The sequence below is a fragment of the Mastigoproctus giganteus genome, chromosome 8 (assembly GCF_048544385.1).
Source record: "Mastigoproctus giganteus isolate SK-2022 chromosome 8, ASM4854438v1, whole genome shotgun sequence".
NCBI lineage: Eukaryota > Metazoa > Arthropoda > Arachnida > Uropygi > Thelyphonidae > Mastigoproctus > Mastigoproctus giganteus.
In genome coordinates, this window is record NC_143582.1 from 112,949,053 (window position 1) to 112,962,778 (window position 13,726).

At 38.1% G+C, this 13,726-nt stretch overlaps 1 protein-coding gene across 3 annotated transcripts in view; it reads right to left on the reverse strand.

The window, feature by feature from the left end:
• Nedd4 (E3 ubiquitin-protein ligase Nedd4) overlaps positions 1 to 13,726 on the reverse strand; it is an 811,340-nt gene that overhangs the window by 363,635 nt on the left and 433,979 nt on the right. For all 3 annotated transcript variants that reach the window (XM_090378867.1, XM_090378869.1, XM_090378870.1), the window contains one exon: positions 1,287 to 1,345. In XM_090378867.1, the coding sequence (XP_090234993.1) occupies positions 1,287 to 1,345 (59 nt within the window). The remainder of the gene's footprint in view (positions 1 to 1,286; positions 1,346 to 13,726) is intronic.

Genomic DNA, 13,726 nt, shown 5'->3' on the forward strand with positions numbered 1-13,726 from the left:
TTAATAACATTAGCCCACGAAAAGCAATGTCCATTTATTACTACTCTCTGTCTTCTCCTACTCAACCATTCCTTTATCTATAGCAGTAACTTGTCCCCTAATGCCATACTGCTCAAATGTATAAAGCAGTTTTTTGTATAGAGCAGTAGTACGAAAAGCATTCCTGAAATCCAAGTATATGATTTTGATATAATGGTGTAATAGCCATATAATGCACTGACTGGGGGGGGGATAGATAAGAAAATACAAATTATTTGCTTCCCCCCTTCATATATAACTATCCATTTGACCTTTGAATTTATTCAAACTGTCAGCCTTGACTACCTGTGAAGGCAACCTGTTCCAGAAATGACTCGCTGGCTAAAAGAAAACTTAATACAATCCAGTCTAACCCTCTTCCTCTGTAATTTATGTCTCTGAGTTCTGGAATTCTCTATAACAATGAAAATTCCACCTTCATTCATTTTACTTATCCCTCTCAGAGTCTTATAAACCTCAATCAGATCCACTTCTCAGGTGCCTAGTTGGCAAGCTCTGTAGCCCACATATCTGAGTCTTTCCCCATACAGTTGCCCTTTTGCCATTTTCCCAATTGGATTCTTTCAAGAAGTTCAATGTCTTTTATCAGATCTCCATACTTGAACACAGTATTCAAAATGTGTCTTACAATTGCCTTGTAAGACTTTAGCCCTGAAGTTTTATTTTTATTTTGTTTTAAACTGTTGTAAATATAAAAATGACTACTACTATTATGCTTTAAACACTGTTGACAGCATATCTCCATATAGCTTTAAGAGAACCTCCACATGTATACATAATTAGATAATACCCTGTTGACAAAACTTTGAAAATATATATATATGTATTTTCAAAGTGCACATACTCATGAAAGGGTTTAGAAATGCCCAATAAGATATTATCCCCCTGCCAACACTGGTGATAAGATTTCAACCTATTCAAATCAGTAAATGCATGATGATGATATTTCATGAACAGTCACAGACAAAGCAGCTAAGTTTATAAAACAACATTTATTAACAAAAAAGAGGAATACCTGCACACATTTCTTTTCAAGGATTAAACTATCAGTTTTCTACAAACTTCTTTAGGAGTTATATCATATTTTGTGTAAGCTTCTGATCCATTGCCATTTTTCAAAAGCAATCCTTAGAAATCAATAATTTATGATTTTAAGTATATCCTCAGGAACACCAACCAAGTAAATATGAACAAAAAGATATTCACATTAACCACATGTTACCAAAACAAATAGAAATTTCACTTACTGGACCTGCAATATTCGGATTATTTAATCTTGGATCCTCCCACTGAGTTGTTCTTGTATCTGTATCAACAGAAATTTGTTAATATAAATGATTACATATAATTATACATTTCAGTAAATTATTACAAATTTACAAAAATAATAACTTCAGTTTGGTAATATTTAAATTAAACCTTTAAGGAATGACACAAAGGAAAGATTTGGTGCAAAAAGTAAACCAATAGATTAGGGGGTTTCAGGAATGAGCTTTTGGGGGGGGGCATGCTGGACGATAGGTCTGAATATGGAACTAGCGCTTGTGAATAATAGTGGCTGAGTGATTGTTTGGCTTGATCTGCATTTTCATTTCCAAGCATTGCAGTATATCTTGGAAACAAACAAAATGAGATTGGCTAGCTGCTTTATGTGGATCACATTTGTTTCATAAGAGGATGGGAAGGAGAAGAGTTGTATTGTAGGACATTCCTGTGCTCAGGAAATCTGTATAAATCATGACCTGAGGAGTAGTAAAAATTCTAATATGATCTTGTGCTAACTTGATTGGAACAGTTAACACAATACATTCTACTGGGAGAGATGTAGATAAGATAAACGAAGGAAATTCTGCTGCTGAACCTATGGTTATGTCTGTTTTGGATCCAATAATATATATCTGGATTTTTATGAGAATTTGTTGTTACATGTGCAGAGTTGTTTACGGTTCATATTCTAGTTAAGAAGTTCCTCATAATATGTTGTCTTGATGTACATTCCACAGTTGTATTAGTTTTTGCAGGTTTATTCCAGCAGGTTTATTTTCTCTAGGCTTATTACTATAGTTCATTTATAACTGTGGGTCAGAGGTATGACCAAAGGATATCATGGCAGACTTCCTAATTTTGGCAGAATAATTAGGAGGCAGTAAGTCTCTCCTAAGATGAAGCAGGTTCAGCTGCTTCCACAGGAGATACATAGGAACTCCAAAGTCTATCCATAAGGCACAAAGAGGAGTGGATTAAGCCACTAAAGAACACTACACTAATATATACTGTAGTTTTCTAGCAAAACTATATATGGGAGCAATGTGGTCCAGTTCAAGATCTGATAAGCATATAGAACAAGTGATGTATAGTGTATCTATGTCATGACAGACAGACTACTCTAACAGTATTCATCTTTTTATCTTTTTTTGGCAGATATATTAGATATTAATATATCTATATTATATTATTGGTCTATGTATATTTATTGATCTGTTTGTTGATCTCATTGCTAGTGTCTCACTGGTTTCTAACTTAAATTTTATGCCTTGTTTGTCAATTATTATCGGCTTTTCAAAGGAAGGGTAATGTCCTAATGTCTAAGTAGTGAGCTACCAATTTGGAACTATTATTTTTTTCATTCAGTCTATTTTTTCTGTTATTTGTGGCTACTTTTAAACTGCTTTCATGTTTTTGGATTCTTGTATGTAGCAATGTTCTCGTGCTGCCTATATATATATGTAATCGCAATCCAATGTCCAAGGAATTGTATAAACCACATTTGTTTGTTGTTTGAAATCTATTGCTTTTTAGTTATTAGCTGAACTTTTAAGCTATGTCCATAGATTCTTGGAGCTGCCAAAGGCTAGGTTTAATCCAGAATCTCTGATGATTTTTTTCAATGGTTGTTGGTATGTTTCAATATACAGGAGCCCTATCCACTTTTTTTTTTTTTTTTTTTAATGCTTCTCGTTTTGGTTTTTCTTTACTGTTTTTTTTGGTTGTATTTAAGGCACCGTTTATGAGCCATTTTGGGTAACCGCGGTTGGAAAATCTGTCCTTCAGTGTTTCAATTTCCTGTTTGCGTTTCTGTAGATGAATACCTGAAAGCATTGTTGAACTGTGATATTAGGATTAATTTTTCATGAGAGGGGGGCCGTAGCTGTCAAAATGTAAATAATTATCCTTATTTATAGGTTTGTGGTATATTCTAGTGTTGATTTTGGTAGCATCTCTTGTTAATGCTAAATTTAGGAAGTTAATCCTTTTGTTTTCTTAGTTTTCAATTGTGAATTGTAGCCGATCATCTACATTATTCAACTTATGGAAGATGGCATTTATGGTGTGTGATTTGCCTATAAGCAGACAATCATCTACATACCTTCCATAAAATTTAAGGGATTGGGAAGAGTACATGGAAATGATGTGGTTTTCTATTTGCAGGAGGTAAAATTCAGAGAGATGTCCACTTATGGAACCGCCCTTGGAACCCCATATACTTGTTGGTAAAAATCTCCTTCATGGGTGAAATAATTAGCTGATAGGAGTATATTTAGTATAATAGTTATATCTGAAATATCTGATTTTGTTCTGTGTTTAAGTGTGGGATCATTACGAAACATGTCTTGAGTGGCCTTCACAGCTTTTTGAGGGTGTACATTTGTGTATATTGATTTTATATCGAAGGAATATAATTTGTGTTGGGGATCTCATTTTATATTTTTGATTAGCAAAAATAGGTGTTCCGTGGATTTTATGCAAAATTTGGAATAATTCATTAGGAGTTTTAGCATGTCAACCATAAATTTTGCTAAGTTTGCTGTTGGTGTATTTTTGAAGCTTACTATGGGCCTCAATGGTTTTTCTGGTTTATGCAACTTGGTGAGTCCAAAATATGTAGGGTGAACTTGTAGTATGGGCTAAGAGGTCTGCATGTAATCTTTTCTTTGGAGCGCAATCTTTTTAGTTCTTTTTTTGATTTTTGATCTGATGGTGGGAGATAGGATTTTTGCCTAGTTTCTGGTGTATGTGTGTGTGTGTGTATCTTGTAGGAGGTTTGTCAATTTGTTGTCATAATTGGATTTGTTTATTAATACTAATTATTAGTATTAATAAATTAATACTAATTTATTAATACTAATTAACTATTAATTTGGGGAGTACAATGTCTACAGAAGGGATAGACAGGATAGGAAGGGTGGAGGAGTTATGCTATTAGTTAAGAAATACATAAAATCCAAGGAAGTGAAGCCAGTCGACATTGCTGGACAGTGCAGTGTCGAGTCAGTTTGGTGTGACAAAGCATTGGGAGATCAAAATTGAGAGGAGGAGTGTGCTATAGGCCTAATGACTCTGATGAGTATAATAAGAAATTGTACAGGGAAATAGAGTGGACCAGTAACTCAGAGAGTCTTATAATGGGGGATTTTAATTTCCCAGATATTGACTGGAATTGGAGGGCTGATCACTCACACACTAGCAAGGCTTTTGTGGATTTATGGGAAGATTGTTTTCTACATCAGCATGTTCGGGGGGCAACTAGAGGGAGTAATACTCTTGATTTGATTATCAGTAGTGATTCTTCATGCATTAAGAATCTGCAAGTAAATGAACCACTAGGTGGCAGTGATCATAGTGTGCTGAAGTGGGATTTACTCAAAGAGGTAACTACCATTAGGGGTAAAGGGAAGGGTTATTGCTTTCGTAAAGGCGACTACGATGGACTGAGACAGTATTTAAATTCTACAAATTGGGACCAACTGATGATGTTACCAACAGCAAATTCAAAATGGGAAACATTCAAAGAACTTATCTTGGAAGCTACTAGGCATCAACTAAGACATCAACATATCAACTAAGAAATATTGTTCAAGGTTTAGGCCTAAGTGGATGTCAGATGAACTAATGAGACATATGGCAGAGAAGAAAAACGCATGGGATACATACAAATTAACATGGGACACAGAAGCTTATGATAGATACAAGTTGATCTGTAACCAAGTTACAAAGGAGGTTAGGCAGTGGAAGGCAGATTATGAGAAATCTTTGGCAAGGGATGCAAAGAAAAACAGCAAAGAGTTCTTTACTTATGTAGACTCTAGAAGGAAGAGGATGAATCAGATTGGTCCACTTGATATCGATGGGTCAACTGTTGATGATCCTGCTCAAGTAGCCAACAAACTAAATGAATATTTTGCATCGACATTCACACATGAGGAGTTATTCAGCGAGGGGAATGCCAGAGGTGTATTCAACTTTGGCAGTAAGCTAGAGAATCTTGTAATAACTGAGAGTAAAGTGGAGGAGAAATTGTTGAAGATAAATACAAGAAAGGCAGCTGGGGTGGATGGGATCTATCCAGTTATATTAAAGGAGGCAGCAAAGGAAGTAAGCAAACCCTTAGCCATAATTATGAGAGCTTCCTTGGACTCAAGGGAAGTACCCATGGACTGGAGATGTGCAAATGTGACCCCAATTCACAAAGGAGGATAAAATGGCGACACAAGTAATTATTAGACCTGTTAGTTTAACTTCTGTTCCCGGAAAATTAATGGAGGCACTGGTTAAAGAAGCACTGCAGGATCATCTAGACAAGACTTCAGTTATAGCTCGGACACAGCATGGTTTTGTTAAGGGAAAGCCTTGCCTGACCAATTTGATTGGATACTATGATGCAGTCACAAAAGAACTGGATGCAGGGAATAACTCTGATATTATATACGTGGATCTTAGAAAGGCTTTTGATACTGTTGCACATGGAAGACTGCTGCACAAATTGGAGCAGTGTGGCATTGGAGGCAAATTGCTACAATGGATAAAGGGGTGGTTGAGGGGGAGAAGACAGAGAGTGGTAATCAATGGACACTGCTCATCGTGGACTAATGTTATTAGTGGAGTCCCTCAGGGTTCAGTATTGGGTCCATTATTGTTTTCTGTATTTATAAATGATATTGATGATGGTATATCAAGCTTAATGTCCAAGTTTGCAGATGATTCAAAGGTTGGCAGGGTTGTCGAGGACACTACTGACACTATGCTACTGCAATAGGATCTGGAAAGGTTGAGCAGATGGGCTGAGAGGTGGCAAATGAAGTTTAACATTGACAAATGTAAAGTACTACATATGGGAAACAGCAACCCCAGAGAAACGTATCAACTCTGTGGTACTACACTGACAGTGGTAAAGAATGAAAGGGACCTGGGGGTGGTTGTTCAGGCAGATATGAAGTTTTCTGAGCAGTGCAGAAGGGCTGCAAGAGTAGCTCATGGTGTATTGTCAATGATATATAGGAATTTTTCTAGCAGGGATAAGGAGGTGATTATTCCCTTGTATAAGGCAATGGTCAGGCCACACCTAGAGTACTGTATACAGGTCTGGAGGCCTCATTTCAAGAAGGATGTAGAGATGCTGGAACGAGTACAGAGAAGGGCAACAAGATTGGTGAATGGAACAAATAGGTGCTCTTATGAAGAAAGGCTTAAGTTTTGCAAATTACAGTGTCTGGAGACTAGGCACCAGCGAGGTGATCTGATAGAGGTGTATAAAGCCTTGAATGGTTTGAGCATGCTCAATGCTGATGGTATTCTTCCTATTGCTCAGAATAATCACCTGAGAGGGCATAAATTCAAATTGAGGAAAGACAGATGTAGGATAGACGTGCGGAAATTTGCCTTTAGCCAGCGGGTGGTTGGTTGGTGGAACAGACTTTATCCCTTGTCGTGGAAGTTGGTAGCCTAAATAAGTTTAAGGCTCAGTTGGACAGGTATTTTGAATGAACAGAGGGGTGAAGTGAAAGTGGTTATTTTTTATTTAGTTATTTATTTTTTTTTTTTTTTTTGGCTGATGCTGCATAAGCTTGCTTTCTTGCATCAAATGCCTCTACTAATGCTAACTTTGAGTTGCCTTTATTAGCCTTTTGAATGATGTTTTTATTTGTCAAAGTTTATTTTAAATCCATAATGAGATCGCAGATCCACTATAAGGAAAAATTACAATAAATTATTTGCATTTGCCCGACTTTACGAATATTAGCAGGTCTTGACTACTCAAGTAGTCCGTTCAACTGTCTAATAAAGTTTTGAGACGTCCTAAAGTCTCGAAAATCTTGGGATATCAGAGTATCTTGGGATACTCTGATATCCAAACCAATGCTAGGAGTATAGTAAATAAAATTGATGAATTTGAAGTGCTGGTTAAGACGTCCAAGGCAGATATTGTTGGGATATCAGAGATATGGTGTCACTTAGATATAAGGGATGGAGAATCGGAATTTGGGGAGTGCAATGTTTACAGAAAGGAGGAACAGGATAGGAAGGGGGGGGGGAGGAGTTGTGCTTCTAGTTAAGAAACACACAAAATCTAAGGAAGTGCATCCAGTTGACATAGATGGACAGTGCAATGTTGAGTCAGTTTGGTGTGACATAAGCGCTGGGAAAGCAAAATGAGGGTACGACTTTATTATAGGCCTAATGACACTGATGAGTACAATGAACATTTATACAGAGAAATAGAGTGGGCCAGTAAATCAGAGTATCTTATAATGGGGGTTTTTTAAATTCCCAGATATAGACTGCGGTTTGGTCACTCGCACACTGAGTAGTGCATTTCTTGGATGTTTTCTACAGCAGTATGTTAGAAAATCAAAAAGACTGAGTAACACTCTTGACCTGATTATCACCAGTGATTATTCACGCATTAAGAATTTACATATAAAGGAACCACTAGGAGGCAGTGATCACAGTGTACTGATGTGGGATTTAATAAAGGTGAAACTAGCATCAAGGGTAAAGGGAAAATTTTTGCTTTCGTAAAGGTGACTACAGACGTCTCAGACAGTTTTTAAATTCTGTACAGTGGGATCAACTGATGATGTTAACAACAGTGAATTCTAAATGGGAAGCCTTCAGGCAATTAATTTTGGAGGCTACTAGGCTTTTCATTCCAACTAAGAAATACTTTTTAAGCTTTAGGCCTAAATCGATGTCGGATGACTTAATGAGGCTAGCAGCAGAGAAGAAGAAGAATGTATGGAATGCATATAAAGTATCAGGTGACAGAGAAGTCTTTGGCAGGTTTAAACTAGTCTGTAATCAAGTCACAAAGGAGGTTAGGCAGGCAAAGGCAGATTATGAAAAATCTTTGGCAAAGGATGCAAAGACTTCTTTACTTATATAAACTCTAAAAGGAAGGAGATGAATCAGATTGGTCCACTTGATATCAATGGTTTGACCGTAGATGATCAATCTCAGATAGCTGCCAAACTAAATCAGTATTTTTCATCTACATTCACACATGAGTTATTCAAGAAGGAGAGGGCCAGATGTTTATCAAACTAACAGGGAGTTAAATAATTTTGTAAAAACTGAAAGCAAAGTGGAGGAGAAATTGTTGAATCTAAATATAAGAAATACACCTGGGGTAGATGAGATCTAGCCAGTTATATTAAAGGAGGTGGCAAAGGAAGTAAGCAAACCCTTAGTGATAATTATGAGAGCATCCTTGGACTCAAGCGAAATCCCCACAGACTGGAGATGTGCAAATGTATCTCTAATTCACAAAGGGGGATTAAATGGTGACATGAGAAATTACAGACCTGTTAGTTTGACTTCTGTTCCAGGGAAAATAATGGAGTCACTGGTTGAGGCATTGCAGGAACATCTAGCATAGTAATTCAGAAACAGCATGAGTTTGTTAGGGGGAAGTCTCGTCTGTCCAATTTGATTGGATACTATGACGTGACAAAGGAACTGGATGAAAAAATAATTTTGATATAATTTAATTGGATTTCAGGAAAGCTTTTGATACTGTTGCACTTGGAAGACTTGGAGTACAAATTGGAGCAGTATAGCCTTAAGGGCAAGTTGCTACAATGGATAAAAAAGGATGGTTGAGTGGGAGAAGTCAGAGAGTGGTAATCAATGGATACTGCTCTATGTGGACTAATGTTATTAGTGATGACCCTCAGGATTCAGTGTTGGGCCCGTTGTTGTTTTTTGATATTTAACAATTATATTGATGAAGGTATATCAAGCTTAACGTCAAAGTTTGCAGATGATACAAAGGTTGGCATGGTTGTTAATAACAGTAATGACAGTATGCTGCTGCAACAGGATCTGGAAAAGTTGGGCAGATGGGCTGAGAAGTGGCAACCGAAGTTTAACATTGACAAATGCAAAGTACTGCATATGGGTAACAGTAACCCCAGAGGAGGTTACTGTTAGTAGAGAATGAAGAGGACCTGGGGATAATTGTGCAGTCAGATATGAAGTTTTCTGAGCAGTGCAGACAGGCTACCAGAGCAGGGCATGGGGTCTTGTCAATGATAAACATTAATTTTGCTAGCAGGGATAAGGAGGTGATTATACCCTTGTATAAGGCAACGGTCAAGACACACCTCGAGTACTGCATACAAGTCTGGAAGCCTAATTTTAGGAAGGATGTAGAGTTGCTAGAATGAGTAGAGAGAGAAGTGAACCTAGATGGTGAAGGAATCAAAGGGGTGCTCTTATAAGGAAAGGCTTAAGTTTTGCAAATTGCACCTTCCGGAGACTAGGCACCTGTGAGGTGTTCAACGCCTTGAGTGGGTTGAGCAGACTCAATGCTGATGAGATTCTTCCTCTTGCTCAGATTACAAACCTGAGGTGGGCATAGATTCAAAATGAGGAAACAGTTGTAGAACAGATGTGTGGAAATTTGCCTTTAGCCAGCAGGTCGTTGATTACTGGAACAAATTTCCAACTGTTGTTAGGGAAGTTGATAGCTTAAATAAATTCAAGGCAGAACTAGACAAACAATTGAAACGAATGGATCAATGAAATGAGAAGATTTTTTCGTTTTTTTTTTTGTTGATTGTTGTACAAGTTTCCTTTGTTGCATCATGTGCCTCTACTAATTCTAAAGCTAATATTTATTTTGTGCCTTTCAGAAAGTTGAGCCTATTGTCAAGAGTTACATAAGAAATAGGCAACATTAGGATGAACTCTCAATTAGAATTCTCTTTGGGTTGTAACTTGTGTTTACAGAAATCTATCACAATAGTTTTTTGCTCAGAGTGGTAGGAGCCATTATATGACATACACAGGTGTACTTTTCTGATTGCACACTGGTGTTATTGTTAAATAAATGAAATGAGTTGAAAGCAAGGGTTGAATAAATGAAATGAAATCCAAAAGAATGAATGAAAGTGTAAGTGTGTGAGAAAAAAAACGCAAACCAAAAATGCTACAGTTAAGTACACACTAACCCTAGCTTTAATTAGTATTTAAATTAACACTACACATCATTGCATTCCCCCCCCCAGTGTGTGAGAAAAAGTGCTTTTTTTTTTTTTTTTTTATGAAAACCCCAAACATGAGGTATTAGAACCTATAGTAGTACCCTGCTTGGGTTGGGGGTTGAGAAGACAAAAGAAGGTATTTGTTGACATTAGACTTTAACTTCTGTAGACCGTAATTTTCAGGAAATACGCCGAAAGAAGGTTGTTCTAGAAAACGGCAGTTGAATGAATAAAGCAGAAGATGAAAAGTTGGTTCTGTGAGTGGAAGTTGGACAGTAAATGGACATTGGCTGGTGGCGGCACGTATTCGGATTGTTTTGAAAGAGAGAGAGAGAGAGAGAGAGAGAGAGAGAGCGGGAATTATAGAAGCCAATTCAGAAGAACAGTGCCCCTGGAACTATCTGTAGAAAAGGCATGCAGCAGAAACAGGACGTCTATGAGACAGTGAGTGGAGAGACTCTGTTAGAGATGAATCATTAATTAACCTAACTGCCCTCTTCTGAATGAATTCAAGAAGCCTGAGAGAGGTTTTGGGGGCACCACCCCAGATGCGGGAACAATATTCCATGGCAGGGCAGATTTGCAATTTGTACAGAGTGAACAGCTGTTTAGAAGAAAAGTAACGCTGAGAATGAAAGAGAAAGCCGAGTTTTTTAGATGCAGAGGAAGCAATATTTGTAATGTGCTTGTGCCAAGAGAGATTAGAAGTCAGGATAGTCCCCAAAAGAGATATATCATTTTTGCCTAGAAATCAAAGTGTCACCAAAGATAAGCATAGGAGCAGAAGAATCCTTTTTGCGAGATATAAGACAAGACTGAGTTTTAGGACTGAAATCAACTAAGTTATGAGTTTAGCCATAATTATGAGAGCTTCCTTGGACTCAGGGGAGGTACCCATTGACTGGAGATGTGCAAATGTGACCCCAATTCACAAAGGAGGATAAAATGGCGACACAAGTAATTATTAGACCTGTTAGTTTAACTTCTGTTCCCGGAAAATTAATGGAGGCACTGGTGAAAGAAGCACTGCAGGATCATCTAGACAAGACTTCAGTTATAGCTAGGACACAGCATGGTTTTGTTAAGGGGAAGTCTTGCCTGACCAATTTGATTGGATACTATGATGCAGTCACAAAAGAAGTGGATGCAGGGAATAACTTTGATATTATATACTTGGATCTTAGAAAGGCTTTTGATACTGTTGCACATGGAAGACTGCTGCACAAATTGGAGCAGTGTGGCATTGGAGGCAAGTTGCTGCTATGGATAAAGGGGTGGTTGAGGGGGAGAAGACAGAGAGTGGTAATCAATGGACACTGCTCATCGTGGACTAATGTTATTAGTGGAGTCCCTCAGGGTTCAGTATTGGGGCCTTTATTGTTTTCTGTATTTATAAATGATATTGATGATGGTATATCAGGCTTAATGTCCAAGTTTGCAGACGATACAAAGGTTGGCAGGGTTGTCAAGGACACTACTGACACTATGCTGCTGCAACAGGATTTGGAAAGGTTGAGCAGATGGGCTTCGAGGTGGCAAATGAAGTTTAACATTGACAAATGTAAAGTACTACATATGGGAAACAGCAACCCCAGAGCAACGTATCAACTCTGTGGTACTACACTGACAGTGGTAGAGAATGAAAGGGACCTGGGGGTGGTGGTGCAGGCAGATATGAAGTTCTCTGAGCAGTGCAGACGAGCTGCAAGAGTAGCTCATGGTGTATTGTCAATGATATATAGAAATTTTTCTAGCAGGGATAAGGAGGTGATTATTCCCTTGTATAAGGCAATGGTCAGGCCACACCTAGAGTACTGTATACAGGCCTGGAGGCCTCATTTCAGGAAGGATGTAGAGCTGCTGGAACGAGTACAGAGAAGGGCAACTAGATTGGTGAATGGGACAAAGGGGTTCTCTTACGAAGAAAGGCTTAAGTTTTGCAAATTACAGTGTCTGGAAACTAGGCACCAGCGGGGTGATCTGATAGAGGTGTACAAAGCCTTGAATGGTTTGAGCATGCTCAATGCTGATGGGATTCTTCCTCTAGCTCAGAAAAATCACCTGAGAGGGCATAAATTCAAATTGAGGAAAGACAGATGTAGGATAGATGTGCGGAAATTTGCCTTTAGCCAGCGGGTGGTTGGTGGGTGGAACAGACTTCCATCCCTTGTCGTGGAAGTTGATAGCCTAAATAAGTTTAAGGCTCAGCTGGTATTTCGACAGGTATTTCGAACGAACAGAGGGGTGAAGTGGAAGTGGTTATTTTTATTTATTTATGTTACTTTTTTTTTTTTTTTTTTTTTGGCTGATGCTGCATAAGCTTGCTTTCTTGCATCAAATGCCTCTACTAATGCTAATGCTAATGCTAAGTTATCTTTGCCCCATTGGAGAATTATCTGGAGATCATCATTTAAGGAATTGGTAGCGGATATTCGAGAAGTTGAAACTGATTGAGCAGAGCAAGTTTCTCAAAATGGAAAGTGGAATGCAATGTGCTATCATCGGCAAAATATGGATAGGATTTCCAGTCAATGGAAATCCTATTAATATACAAGAGGAAGAGAGTGGGGGGAAAACTGAACCTTGGGGGACACCAGCATTAGTGGCAAAGTTAGAAGACAGAGAGCCATCTAACATCACAATCGGTCAGCGGTTAGACAGAAAACTGGATAACCAATTACAAAAAAACAGCTGGCAAACCATAAGATGGAAGCTTGTTTAGGAAACCTTTATGCCAAACACGATTGAAAGCCTTTGAGATGTCAAGAGCAACTGCTTGTCTTTCCCCGAACTTTTCCATTGAATTTGTCCATAAATGGGTAACAGAAGGCAGAATATCATCAGTGGATCGACACAGATGGAATTCATACTGGCGATCATTGATCAGACAGAAGGTTTCTAGGTAGTTTAAGAGTTGGCAGTTAATTGATTTCTTCATTACTTTAGAAAGAGTAGAAGTAATTGCAATGGGACGATAATTGGATGGGAGGAATTTAACGCCCTTTTTAGGAACTGGCTGGATATGAGCAAATTTCCTCATATCCAGCCAGTTATCATATCATTTTTTTTTTCAAATATGAGCAAATATGAGCAGAAGGAAAAACACCTTTCGAATAAGAAAGTGAAAAAAGTGGCAAAGAACAGGAGTAAGTTCAGGAGCACAAGTTTTGAGAACAAGTGGAGAAATACCACCAGGATCTGGATGTTTCTTACCATCAAGATTCATCAAAATCCTTCTGACATCCTTTTGATGGAAGACCACAGGAGGCATTGAATGGAGTGTGTTGGGAATGGCGGGAGGTGTTTTACCAAGATCATTAATTCAGGAGTTGGAAGAAAAATGGGCTGCTAGCAGGTCAGCTTTATCCTTGGCCGAAGTGACAACACAACGAAATGGTTTTGCCAGAGGTGGGAGCAGAGATGGG